Source organism: Erythrolamprus reginae, chromosome 5, assembly GCF_031021105.1.
Source record: "Erythrolamprus reginae isolate rEryReg1 chromosome 5, rEryReg1.hap1, whole genome shotgun sequence".
Classification (NCBI taxonomy): Eukaryota; Metazoa; Chordata; class Lepidosauria; order Squamata; family Dipsadidae; genus Erythrolamprus; species Erythrolamprus reginae.
In genome coordinates this window covers 63,964,567-63,979,212 of record NC_091954.1, presented here as the reverse complement: position 1 = coordinate 63,979,212, position 14,646 = coordinate 63,964,567, and the positions used below count along the sequence as shown (strand labels likewise).

Sequence of the window (14,646 nt, the reverse complement as noted above, 5' to 3'; positions counted from 1 at the left end):
CATTATCTGACACTAACACATCTGGTAACCCGTGAGTGAAAATAGTTTCTGGAGTGTGTGGATGACTGCCTTGGCAGTGGTTGACCCCATTAAAATTATCTCCAGTCATTTGGAGTATATATCAATCACTACCATGAATGCTTGGCCATGGAATGAACCCATAAAATCAATATGGTGCCCTAGGCCTTTCCCATTCCTGAGATGGGGCTTTTGGGGGTGCAGCCCTTGACTCTTGGCAAGGCGTACAGCCAGCCAGCCATTCCTCTATTTGTTTATCCATGTTTGGCCACCAAATATAGTTTGGGCCATTGCCTTCATTCTGACCACCCCTGGGTGACCCTCATGCAATGCCTTTAATATCTCCTCTCGCAACAACAGAGGAACAATTATGCAATCTTTCTACAACAGGAAACCCCCTTGTGCCGAGATTTCATGCCACTTTGCCAAATATGGTTCCACTGGGCCTTGTGGTCATCTCCTCAACACCCAGTTCAAAATAGTTCCAAATTTTGAGTCTTTAGCTAATTGGTAGCTATATCAGCCAAGGTAACCAGGCCAGAGCTCAGTCAACAAGGAGTACAGGGACGCCTGGAGTGGGATCATCCACAAGGTCTGGCAGCGGGCAATGACTGAGAGCATCAGTACGGTCTATAAATTTTCCAGATGGATTAGTCTGTATGAATAGGCTGCAAGGAAGATGGTCTATCTGATTATCTGGGGGGAGAGGGACGCTGGGGTGGGTCCATCCCCTGCAAAAAGCCCCAATAAGGGCTTGTGGCCAGTGACTAGCTTAAACTTCCTACCATGAAGGAACTCATAAAATCGTTTCAACCGGACTACCACAGCAAACGCCTCTTGGTCAAGTTGATTATAATTGCGTTCTGCACTAGAAAGTGTTCTAGAAAAACAGGCGACAAGAGCCTCCTGGCCATTAAACAGTCAGTGGCTTAGAACAGTCCATACCCCATAAGGGGAGGCATCGCACACTAAAACAACTGATAGAGTTTTGTTGAATTGCACCAGGAAACTGTCTTCTAACAGGAGATGCTTTATAGCCCAGAGAGCAGCCATCTTGGTTTTGCCACAAATCCAAGATGCATTCTTTGACAGGATTCTATGCAATGGTTCAGCAATGGTAGCCTTATTCTTGAGAAAGATGCTATAAAAATTCAGCAGTCCTAAAAAGGCTTGAAACTCAGTTTTGTTGATGGGTGTAGGGACTTTTCGAATTGCTTTAACTTTGTCCTTAGTAGGATGAATGCCAGTCCCATCTATTCTGAAACCTAAGAACTGAACCTCAGGTACCCCTATCTGGAATTTGTTTGCCTGGGTTCTAAGCCTGGCAGTCCTAAAGCTACATAGGACCTCTCTTAGTCTTTCTTTTAATTGGCTTTAATTCCCCACAGTGATGACATCATCAGAGTAAGGCACTACCCCAGGAATTTTATTCAACAGATGTTTCAAAATGCCCTGAAAAATTCCTGGGGCTATAGTAACACCGAATTGTAATTGGTTACATTTAAACGCCGCCCCCATCCATGAGTAATTATAGTCTGCGCCTCTGCCATAGAGCCATCTACCGGGAGTTGTTGGTATGGCTGCGCAAGATCAAGTTTGGCAAATATGATGCCTGGACCTAGCATGTGTAAAAAATGTTGGACAATTGGAACTGGGTATGCACTCTGTTGAAGAGCCTTATTAAGAGTACATCTGTAATATGCAATATGCTGGCTCTGTTAAAAAGTGCAATTGCTAACATGTTGTAAGCCGTCCTGAATCTAAGGATGGAATAAAAAATTGAATGAATGAATGAACAAACAAACAAACTGCTTGATAAAGAATATCCTAAAGGCTTGAGAAAATTTCAGGGAATAGTCTCATCAATCTACTTTCTGAGAAACAGTTGTTTGATAAATTTTAATATTAATTGGCACCTTCTGTAAAAAGGTAACCCTCATGGCAGTCATTAGGGTTTCTTTGATTACCCATGACATGCACTAAAATGTTAAATGTGCCACTGACCTAAAACCTGTGGATGACATTTCATCTTTTGAACAAATAATACTATGGGCTTTCTATCTTAACAAAAGTTATTTAAAATATACAAATATTTCTGTTTCTAAATATGTTTGTATACATATATAAGTTACCAGTATTACAATTTCAATGGACAAATTAGGGTATTCAACCCTGACACATTACTATTTTAAAGTGTGAAGCAGAGAAATGTAAAATCTAAGGGTATGTGGGAATGCCATTATCGCTATATTTGTATCTGTATAATAGAATGTTTCTCTTTCTTAGATCACATTCCCCTGCTGGTTTCAGGACCTAAAAAAGAAGAAAATTTCAAACATTATTGGTTATTCTGAATTTCAAAATCAGAATTAAAATAAGGGATGCTGTCATAATTTTGTAAAACAAATTGTGCAACTGGAAAATGATGACTACCTGTACCATCATACCACTGAAATCTGGAAAGGGAGTTGTATGTGCATGCAATGTAAATGTAGTTTTGGAACTCTTTGCCAAATGTCAAGATATAGTCTTATATTTAATCATGGAATACCTGCCATATCAGTAATACTATCTTTTGTTACCTGTGTTGGAGTGATATGGGTGATATCCTCAGATGCCAGTTGTTTCAAAAGTGTAGTTTTGCCTGCATTATCCAATCCCAGGAGCAGGATCCTAACCTCCTGGTCTGGTGCACTCTTCAATTTACGCAGAATTGATAGTAAGCCCTGTCAGTCAAATAGAGAGAAAATTTGCTATTTCAATCATGATTACCAAGATCTATTTTTGGAAAGTACATATGCTATTCCCAATATATACTAAGCACTGCATGTTAATAAATTATACAGTTCCCTAGCTAGAGATTCATAATATATGATTCAAAAATCAGGGAGAAACTAACCCCCAATGGATAAGATTAAAAAGAAGTAAAGCAATAAAATCTATTCATCAATACCCAATTTATTATTTTAAACAGAGTATTAAGAAGGAACACCAGAAACAAATTTAATATTTAATCATTTCTTAAATAGTGAAGGACAAAAGGGAGATTGTTATACATAGAAAAATCATATACTGTACTATATTTTTTGGACTATAAGATGCACAGAAGTATAAGACACACTTAAATTTCGAAGAAGAAAATAAGAAAAAAAAAACAGTTTTTGCCCTCCCGAGCCCCCAGGGGCAGTCTGCAGGCCTCCCAAACCCTTCACACATCACACATGGGGGCGAGGCCAAAAATAGGACCATATTCAGCCTATAAGACGCACAGACATTTCCACCCACTGGGGGGAGGAAGTGTGTCTTACAGCAGTGATTTTCAACCTTTTTTGAGCCGCGGCACATTTTTTATATTTACGAAACCCTGGGGCACATTGAGTGGGGCGGGGGCTAAAAAAAGTTTGGACAAAACATTCTCTCTCTCTCTCTCTCTTCCTCCCTTTCGCTATATTTCTCTCTCCCTCTTTCTCTCCCTTCCTCTTTCTTTCTCTCTCTCCATCCCTCTTTCTTTCTTTCTCTTCCTTCCTTCCTCTCTTTTTTGCTCTTTCTCTCTCCCTCCCTCCCTCCCTCTATGTCTTTCTCTCTCTCTCTCCTTCCCTCCCTCTCTCTCTCTCTCTTTCTTTCTTTCTTTCTCTTGTTCTCTTGCTCTCTCTTGCTTTCTTTCTCTCTCGTTCTCTTTCTCCCTCGCTCGCTCTTTCTCTCTCTTTCTTTCTTTCTCTCTCTTTCTTGCTTTCTTTCTCTTTCTTTCTCTCTCTCTTGCTTTCTTTCTCTCTCTGAGCTTCACGGCACACCTGACCATGTCTCACGGCACACTGGTTGAAAAACACTGTCTTACAGTCTGAAAAATACAGTGCATTTTCTTAATAAAAACAATGCCATATATAACAATCAGCACAAGAAAGTGGAGATTTTGTAACAGCATTAATATTTGACAAACAAAGGGACCAAGGTGAACAAAGAGAAAACAATTAACATTTTGAAAAGGGTGAATGTATGAAGAAAGAGGCTTAAGAGGCTATTTGTATACAGAACCAGAAAACCTGTGACCTATTAAATCGATTTTTCAGACATATTTCCTTATCATATGCCTCAATGCCTCCAACAAAAGAATTTCTAATGTACGTACTGCCTTCACTGGGAAAGATAGGATACATTCAGAGATGCAGCTGCCTTCGAATAGTCCATGTTGAACTACACAGCACAGTCAACCATCAGCACAGGAAAATGTTCGTGATACTTTGTATTATGGCACAAACTTTTATGAGCATTTTTATATTATAAAATATGTTATAAAATTTGACTAATTTCAATTCCACAAGAATCATGAATCCTGGGTTTCAGACGCATTCTGCAAGTTAGTCCTTCTGAGGTACCCTGGTTCAAAAATTCAAACATTGTTGCTTTAGGATGCACTGTTTCTGTCAGTTGAAGATCTGGGAAATGAGAATTTTAGTAGTGTGAGGTGTGTTTGTGCGCACACATATACAGACAATGGAGGAAAATAACGAAGAAAAATGTTTCAAAATGTGTAATTTATAAATCATGTGACATTGCAAGAAGTTATATTGTTAAGTAGACTAAATATTTTGTTTTTGCTTGCAATTTGAAAATACAAAGAAAAGTATTTTTAAATGATTTTTTAAGTTTGATCTTTGTAAGGCTCAAATTTTTTGTTTGAAGCCTATATCAATTTTAACAGAATGTCAGGCAGCAATAGATCATATCACACTCCCTTTCATTTCTTTCAAATCTGAAAGTTACTTGCACCCACTGAATTTGAGAAGGAAACTTTGTTGCACATATGTAGGTGGACCAATAAACCTATCCTTCAAAAAAGCAGGATTCTGGTCTCCCTTACAATCAGACTACTAGCAAGCATAGAGGAAGACCCCTCTACATTCCTTGCTCTCAATGATTAGAAAAACATTCATCAGCTCAAAAGAGTGGCATTAATAGAACTGATGTCAGGAACAGCAATACAGTGGTACCTCGAGATACGAGTTTAATTCGTTCCGGACCTGGGCTCTTAAGTCGAGCAGCTCTTATCTCGAACGACTTTTCCCCATAGGAATTAATGTAAATAATTTTAATTGGTTCCAGCCCTCAAAAAACTCACAAAGTTAGTCTAAATTATGCAGAAAGACATGTTTTTAATGAAGAAATGTACATGTACATATAAATGAATAATGAAGTTTCTTTCACTTAACTTGTAAACTTTCTTAAACTTTTAAATTTACATATGTTCAACTTCTCTGCCACCCAATCCTGTAGGACAGAGGTCCCCAACCCTTTTTGCACCAGGGACCGGCTTTAAGCGATCAAGAGAGGAATGGGTGAATGAATGGACAGAGGGTGGGAAGGAAGGAAGGAAAGAGGGAAGGGACAGGAACAGAGGAAGGAAGCAAGGAAACTTATGAAAGGGGAGAGTAAGAGAGGAATGAGTGAAGGGAGGGAGGGAGGGAAGAAGGTGGGAAGGAGAAAGAAAAGAAGAAATAGAGGAAGGGAAGGTAAAAGAGAGAAAGAAAAAGAGCAAGAAAGAAAGAAAGAAAGAAAGAAAGAAAGAAAGAAAGAAAGAAAGGGGGAAGGGACAGGAACAGAGGAAGGAAGCAAGGAAACTTATGAAAGGGGAGAGTAAGAGAGGAATGAGTGAAGGGAGGGAGGGAGGGAAGAAGGTGGGAAGGAGAAAGAAAAGAAGAAATAGAGGAAGGGAAGGTAAAAGAGAGAAAGAAAAAGAGCAAGAAAGAAATCTGCAAGCACCCCCCCCGAGCCCCCCAGGCCGGCTGCAACCTTTTAAAACACGCGCGCCGCTTCGCAGCTGTCTCCTGAAGCCGAACGCGGAAGTTAGCGTTTGGCTTCAGGAGACAGCTCCTTGGCGCTTGTATCTCGAATTTGGGCTTGTAAGTAGAACAAAAATATCTCTCCCCTCCCAGCTCTTATCTCGAGTTGCTCTTAAGTAGAGCAGCTCTTATGTCGGGGTTCCACTGTAGTTTGGGCTGCCTGGTCTCTCAATCAGGGTAGAAATCAATTGGTTTAACTACCCATAAGCAAAATGTCCAGAGAAGTTGTGGTTCCAATCTTCCTGGCAGTCAACACAACATTGAACAACATTACATAACAGGTTCTAAACCTGGTGACTAGGTAGAAGTGTGCAGGCCCACAGAAGACCTGTCTGGTTCATCAGAATTGAACTCAGCATTGATCCTGCCTGTACCATGTCAAACAACTTCTTCTGTGCATTTTTACATTGTCTGCATGAAAGCCTAGTTTTAGTATAACATGGAAAACCTGCTTTCACGTCAATTCAAAAGCCATCGTCCAACTGCTATAGCAGTGGGTTCACAGTGACATAGACATGTTATCAACAAATGGCAAGTAAAACATCTTTGTTCTGGGGCACAGAAGCCATGTGGATGGTTTTATGTCACTCCCAACTATTGTCTAACAGTCATTACCTCTTTGAAATTTCACTATCTTTCTCACCTCTCCATTTACAATTTCTCACCTTACTTCCCTTCTAGGAAGGGTGTCTACATATTCTGAGCCTTTTAAGGGCTCTAGTCCAAACATTTTTTTGTTTTTAGAATTTTTATTTTAGATATATACATTTAAAAGGACATTTTCTAAATCATTACATCTTTACATTCACCATAAAAGAAAGCAGGAAAAAAGTGAAAGAGAAAACTATAGACATAACAAAAACAGACTGTACATAGCCCCACCCCACCCTGCTGTCACGTTGACAGCTTAGTTTTAACTTATCAGTTTATCATACAGTGAATATTACCAGCGGATACTATTCGGACATAAGTATAAACAATTTTCAAATAACTTATGTTCTTTGATCCTCTTTCCCTATCTTCTCACACATATAGTCAATTGTTACAAAGTTCTTAAATAAATCTAATATTTTAAATTCCTTTTAAAGGGCTCTATTCCAAACATTTGATAAAGTGAACAAATGAAAGTTGTTGTTTTTTTAAAGTGCTAGGATGTCGAGAATTGCTTTTGCTGCATTCTAGAAAGTTCTCTAAAATACTGTGAAATAGTATAGTCCACGGAGAGGGGCGGCATACAGATCTAATAAATTAAATTAAAAATATTAATGGAATTCAAATTAAAGGAATAATATCATTGAAGACAATCTAATAGCTTTACTAATATCTACTCTATTAGGAAATAAGCATTGTTACATAGCTGCATCTAAAATAATAAAAATATTTTTTCCTAAATACTAACATAATACATAACAGCACTTTCCATCTCTCTTCAGGACTCTCGGGCTTTTCATTCTTATTCTTGATCTGTTGATTGGTTTCCTAGTTAGCGTCAGAGCCAGAACATTAACTGATCCTGCTATTCTTATCCTGAGACTGTGACATCATAATGGAAGGAAGGAACTACTAACCACTCTTCCAAGCAATGAATCTTTTCACTTCTCACTACAATTTCTTAGTGAAATGTCTTCCAGACTTTACAAAAGCTGTCTCTTTTGTGTAGGAAAAGGTTAGCAATAAGATCTAGCTGAGCAGAGGTGTTTCTCTGATTCTGGATTGATTTTTATTTCATTCCCTTCTACCATTTTAATTCTGCCACTTGATTTGATCCTGACTTCTTCAATATGGACCCTAGTTTGCTTTGAACTATTATTACACTTCATACAGCTTAGCTATGGCATTATTTAGATTTTGGGAACTTTAAATATAAAAGAATTTCTATTCTCTATTTCAAAATCTATCTCAGTCTTTTTTAACAGCAGGAATTTTTAACAGCAGGAATGCAGAGGCAGACAAGCAGAAAGAAGCAGCTTAGATAGTGGTATATGACTCATAAAAGGCTTGAATTGTTAGAAATCAATATTCTCAGAAATGTAAGGAAATAGTTCCAACTATCCATTGCAGACAGCCATTTTCCATATTAAAGTATATGATTTATTAAAAGTATGTTTCCCCTATACGTGAAATTACTAATCTGCCTAATCAAGAGGACAATTCTGCAGAGCTATGAATGAAAATTAATAATTGAAGTTCATATACATTCAGCTTGGGAAAGCCACTAATGGGGGGAAAAATCAAACGCAAAACATATACAGTACTGTACATATTTTCCCCAAGTCATCACCACTCAAAAATTTTATTTAGCTTTAGCTTTTAATTATGATACCCTATTTCACTTATGGCAATTGTGTGTATTTGTTTGATCGCATAAGCATCTCAAAATAGTATACAAAGGAAACTCCCTTTATTTTGTTCTCATGAAACAATTCTGTAATATAGATCAGGGGAATCCAACCTTGGCAACTTTAAGACTTGTGGACTTTAACTCCCAGAGTTCCTCAACCAGCAAAGCTGGCTGCTCAAAGCGATTTAGAAGTTTCCACAATAAGATTGGATCTGAATTGTAATTGAATTAGTGAATATACTTCATTGGCTAGAAGGGATGCAGGAAAAAATCCTATATAAATATTAATTTTGGTCACAATTTTAACACAAATAAAGCTCTAATATTTGGTGCCATTTATAAGTACAGTATTAACTAAAAGTGCTAAAAACATGTCAGTTGCAAGATCTACAGAAAAAAAAGTTAAACATTGACCTTTATTTAAACTGTTTTCAGCACCTATTTAGATTTTGCAGTCTTCCTAAAGAGGAATCTATTATTTCTATGATATACTGGCTTTATTGAAATAGAGCTAATTCTCAATAGCATATAATTATATACTCAGCAGTCAGGATTCAAAACTGCTTTGCTCACGTTGATGGATGATCTCTGGCCGGCCCGGGACAGGGGTTTATCCTCTGTCTTGGTGCTTCTCGACCTCTCAGCGGCTTTCGATACCATCGATGATGGTATCCTTCTGCGCCAGCTGGAGGGGTTGGGAGTGGGAGGCACTGTTCTTCAGTGGTTCTCCTCCTATGTCACCGGTCGGTCGCAGTCGGTGTTAGTGGGGGGTCAGAGGTCGACCTCTAGGCTTCTTCCTTGTGGGGTGCCTCAGGGGTGGGTCCTCTCCCCCCTGCTATTCAATATCTACATGAAACCGCTGGGTGAGATCATCCAGGGGCATGGGGTGAGGTATCATCAGTACGCTGATGATACCCATCTGTACATCTCCACCCCATGTCCAGTCAATGAAGCAGTGGAAGTGATGTGCTGGTGCCTGGAGGCTGTTAGGGTCTGGATGGGTGTCAACAGACTCAAACTCAACCCTGATAAGACGGAGTGGCTTTGGGTTTTGCCTCCCAAGGACAATTCCATCTGTCTGTCCATCACCCTAGGGGGGGACTATTGACTCCCTCAGAGAGGTTTCCGCAACTTGGGTGTCCTCCTCGATCCACAGCTTACATTAGAGAACCATCTTTCAGCTGTGGCAAGGGGGGCGTTTGCCCAGGTTCGCCTGGTGCACCAGTTGTGGCCCTACCTGGATCGGGAGTCACTGCTCAGTCACTCATGCCCTCATCACCTCGAGGTTCGACTACTGTAACGCTATCTACATGGGGCTACCTTTGAAGAGTGTTCGGAAACTTCAGATCGTGCAAAATGCAGCTACGAGAGTAATAATGGGCTTCCCCAGGTATGCCCATGTTACAACAACACTCCGCAGTCTGCATTGGTTGCCGATCAGTTTATGGTCACAATTCAAAGTGTTGGTTATGAACTATAAAGCCCTTCATGGCATCGGACCAGAATATCTCTGGGACCGCCTTCTGCCGCATGAATCCCAGTGACTGGTTAGATCCCAGAGTTGACCTTCTCCGGGTCCCCTCAACGAAACAATGTCATCTGGCGGGACCCAGGGGAAGAGCCTTCTCTGTGGTGGCCCCAACCCTCTGGAATCAACTCCCCCCGGAGATCAGGATTGCCCCCGCCCTCCTTGCCTTTCGCAAACTCCTTAAAACCCACCTCTGCCGTCAGGCATGGGGGAACTGAGACATCTCCCCCAGGCTTATATAGTTTTATGTATGGTATGCTTGTGTTGTATGTTTTTTAAAATAATGGGGTTTTAGATATTTTTTTAAATATTAGATTTGTTCAGTGTACACTGTTTTATTGTTGTTGTGAGCCGCCCCAAGTCTGCGGAGAGGGGCGGCATACAAATCAAGTAATAATAAAAATAATAATAATAATATAGCAATGCAGGTTGGCGGGACCGCGGGGGAAGGCCTTCTATGTTGTTGCCCCAGCTCTATGGAATCAACTCGCCCCTGATGTCCGTACTGCTCCCACCCGACAGGCCTTCTGTAAGGCCACGAAGACCTGGCTTTGCCGGCAAACCTGGGGGCCATAAACTAACAACCATCATGGCCAAATCGTATAAATGGTTCTATCATAGTTTTTTTTTTAATGAGGGTTTTATTGTTTTAGATTTTATATTTGATTTTTTATTGTTTTGTGTTTATATTGTTTATTGTAAGCCGCCCTGAGTCCTTCGTGATTGGGCTGCATAGAGGCATAAATGAATGAATGAATGAATGAATGAATGAATGAATGAATGAACGAACAAACAAACAAACAAACAAATAAATCAAACAAACAAACAAACAAACAAAAAACAAATCTTCTAGTGAACAGAGTATCAAGGGTAAAATTTCAGAAAAACCTAAGATAAATTACACTGGTCAACACACACAAAATAGTCAGCAAAGGTAATATGTCTGTTTTATGGAGTTTGATGTGCTGATTCCAAAAATATCCTTAGTTTTGCTCTATCACATAAAGTTTCTGATATAGAAGCATTTTTGTTATTACGTTATTTCTACATTTTCAATGTATGTGGTTTTTATGTTATTCCCATAAAATATCAATATCAACTCAGTTCAAAACCACTTCACAGATTTGTTGTTTTGGAGAAAATAGGAGGAGGAACATCTATTGGATATATTCAGTGCCTTGAGTTATTTCTAAAATAATAAAGGCGGGATACAAATGAATAAATGAAAAATTATGTAATAATGCTATGCATTTAATAAATTAATGAGTTGCTCTTTGTTAGGAGCCGCCTTCCCAAACATGGTCTCCTGCAGATGTAGTAGACTACAACTGCCTTAAATTCTAGCCTGCACAGGTGATTTTGTAATGGTATATGGCAGTGGTTCTCAACCACGACCCGCTAATACAGTTCCTCATCTTGTGGTGATCCCCAATCATAGGTCTAGTGCCAATTCTCCCAACAGAGCTTTAAGCTGATTGGCAGGAAGGCCAGAGGGATACCCCCATTGTCAACGCCTGATTGGTCAGATTGTAAACATATGTTCCAAGGCGCCAGACGCTCTAGTTCTTAACACCATGGGAAATTTGTCTTTTCCCATGGTCTTAGACGACCCCTGTGAAATGGTCATTTGAGAACCATTGGTATATGGGAATGACCTTGGGAAAGAGGGCAAAGTGATACAATCCAAAAAAATGAATTAATTGCCTCCTTTGAGTGAAGGAATTGGCCACTCCGTCCGCCCGCCACCCTTCTTCTGCCGCTCGCAGCCCATCTGTCTGTCCGCTCTGCTGCCCACCCTGCCGCTCGGAGCCCACCCGTCCGCCACCTGCTCCGCTGCTCATGGCCCATCCGTCCGCTGCTCATGGCCCACCCGCCCCTTACCTTTTGGAGCCTCACTCTGGTGCTTGCATTACCTCTTGCAGCTTCTCCCTCACTGTGCCAAGAAGATAGCCTGCAGCGCGGGGAGCAGCCAGGTGGCCCCAAGCTCCGGTCGCACGGCCTGCTCTCTATTCTTCCGCACCGCAGGCATCTCTCGGCACAGCAATGGTGCCCTGAGCTAGTTGGGCCTTCGCGAGCACAGCGCTGGTCCCGAAGGCCACGATTTGCTCGGGGCACCATGGCTGCATGCACCGAGACATGCCTGTGGTGCAGGAGAGCAGAGAGTGGAGCATGCGCGGAAGCAAAAAAATGGTGATTTTTACCGGAATTGCACCAGTTGTGCATGCACAACGTGTGCACGGCTGGCGGTAATTTTTGTGATTTGACATATGTTTCACGAGTTCTCTAAATTGCAAATAATTTGGTGAAATCACTTAAAATATGTAATTTTTTTCAAAAAAAATAACTTTATTTTTTTCATTTAATTTGAATATTATCACTATTTGCCTTAGATTTTTAGAGTCCTTTTCTGAAAACAGACTTTCTGAAAAGAAACAAATGATAAGAAGATACAAAAGAACATTCAGCTTCTGTGCAAACCTAAGCATATTTTAAGTGCCTTATTCCTATCCCTTTCCATAAAATAGATTTAGTCTAAGATTCTTTTTCAGTTTACGTCAAGGTTTGCAAAAAGGACAAATAAGTTGGAATTGTTGTCCCACTACCTGGGAAAATTATCATCTGGAAACTAGCTCCTGGCACACTATATCCTTTGTAGTGACCTTGTTTCAGTTTCAGCTGATTAGTGTAAAATAAGAGGGAAAATATTTATTTTCTCTTCACACAGATGTTCAGCTCACCTTCATATGTACTTACTTATCACATGGTTAGAAGCTCATAGACATGCTTTAAATCAGTGTGTCTCAAATAGTGGGGCGGTCCCCCTGGGAGGTGCGGAGTGATGCCAGGGAAGGCACATGTGACCCAGGGGAACATGCATGCTCCCTCTCGATTGAAGATAGCCAGGCAGGGCGGCTGTGTGGGTTCTTGTTGTTTGTAGCTGGTGCTGCAATAGCCATGAATTGTGGCGAATCTGCTGCTGGACAAGGAGAACCATCCTCTGCAGCTGGGCAAAAACTCTGAACAGCACCCTAAAGCCTCCTTCCACACCATTCGCTGTGAGTGCTGGCAGAGATGGCATTTATGGGCCAGGCCAGCGACCTCAAAACATTGGCTTGATTAAGCTGGCCTGATCCCATGTCAAAAGAGGGCCCTAACCTTGGTAGTCTATGCCTGCCTAACCAAAAACAGGCTCCACTGAGTTCAATGTGATTTACTCCCAGGTAAGTGGGTAGAATAGCCTTCCCCAGCCAATAGTTTGCTTGCAGCTTATAATAAGTGAAATAATATTAACATTAAAATTCCATTGGGGCCCAGATCAGAGTTGGGGAGGTGCGAAATGTTTACTTCTTCCTGGGGGGGGGGCGTAACAGAAAATAATTGAGAAGCACTGCTTTAAATGAAGATGGTCTAAAGTTTAATCCCTGGGCATCTTCAAGTAGAGCTGTAAGATCTTCTGGCAGAAATATTGGAGAAATGCGAGGGAAGTAAACTAAGGGAAGTAAAATGCATGAAGAAAATATTGTAAAGAGATATTTTTCCTGTTAAATCAATTACGCTAAGGCTGGAACGTATAACATTAATTTTCACATAGCAGTATAGATGTACAAAGTAAGGATGGCAGAGACTGCTAAAGGTAGTAGGAGACTAAGAATGTTTACATATTTTCTACCAAGATCATGCATCTACCGGTATTCTTTAAAAGAAAATCCAAAAAACCTCAAATTGTTCTACAAAAAGCTCTAGATATATCAACATTTCATCAGGATTCACTGAAATAAAACCTTAGTGCAAAAAGGAGAATTTTGTATTCTTCAATTATACAAAAGATTTTTATTAAGGAGCTGTGACACCTGGATAATCAAGTTGCTCTTGCTCAGCTAGTTCTCCCATTTCATCCCAAGAAAACATTGTAAAGAGATTTTTTCCCCTGTTAAATCATATCTGATACTCCAAGATTGCCTAGCTAAGTCTCTGCAGTTTTCTTGGCAAGTATTTCAGAAGAGGTTTGTCACTGACTTCTTCCTAGGGCTGAGAGAAATGGACTGTCCCAAGTCCCCTAGCTGGCTTTGTGTCCAAGGCCGGATTACAATGTACTTTCCTGGTTTCTAATCTGATACTTTGCTTAGATAACCAACATATCAACACTAAATTAAGGAAGCTGCTGTTTCAATACTTATTATGTCCTATCTTAATGTCTCTAACTACTATAAATGGCAATAGAAGAGAAACAGGAGCCTTATTTTAGAGGAACATTAAAAGACAATTTTTCATTCATCCTAACTTACAGAAAACTTATACTTTGGGATTTATAGAATCTAATTTATTTTTTTTACCAGATTTCCAAGATCCATAAACCTCTTGGCATACATTTATGCCCCTAGGGTTGTTTTTAGTAGCAAAACTGAATGGACTTTGATCTTTCCACTCTAATATTCTCTCCCAAATGCCTCGTCTTTATTTCAGCAGCATAATCAGAAATTGTCGCCAAACTATTATAGCTCACCAAACACATGCTATTAAATACCACCCAGAGTTGCTGAGAGTCAGGCAGCATATACATTTTATAAATTGCTATTATTAAATATTATTCTAGCTTTCCTCCATTCCCAAGCAAAATAACAACAGTTACCCTGAAAGTATCACTCTTTCACATATGCTCCCTTGCTTACTCCTTTCCCTGCCCCTCAATTCTGTTCAGAATATGACAGCAGGATTACATAAGGTGTACAGTCACTCTGCCTATCACTAATTTAGCGTGATCAAAGGAAACCTCTTATCTGATACATGATGAGCTTTAAAATACTTATCTGGATGCAGTCTAGCCAGGCAATTTCAAAACTGGCCAGCTATGGCATATATTGCCATTACTTGCGGGACTGCCTTCTGGCTTATGAGTCCCAGCAACAGATTAGGTCCCACAC

The 14,646-nt window shown here is 40.1% G+C and overlaps 1 protein-coding gene across 1 annotated transcript in view; it reads right to left on the bottom strand.

Annotated features, from left to right (window-relative positions):
* ARL3 (ARF like GTPase 3) overlaps positions 1 to 14,646 on the bottom strand; it is a 39,140-nt gene that overhangs the window by 23,236 nt on the left and 1,258 nt on the right. Inside the window, exon 2 of the mRNA XM_070752828.1 lies at positions 2,601 to 2,744. Coding sequence (XP_070608929.1) covers positions 2,601 to 2,744 — 144 coding nt within the window. The remainder of the gene's footprint in view (positions 1 to 2,600; positions 2,745 to 14,646) is intronic.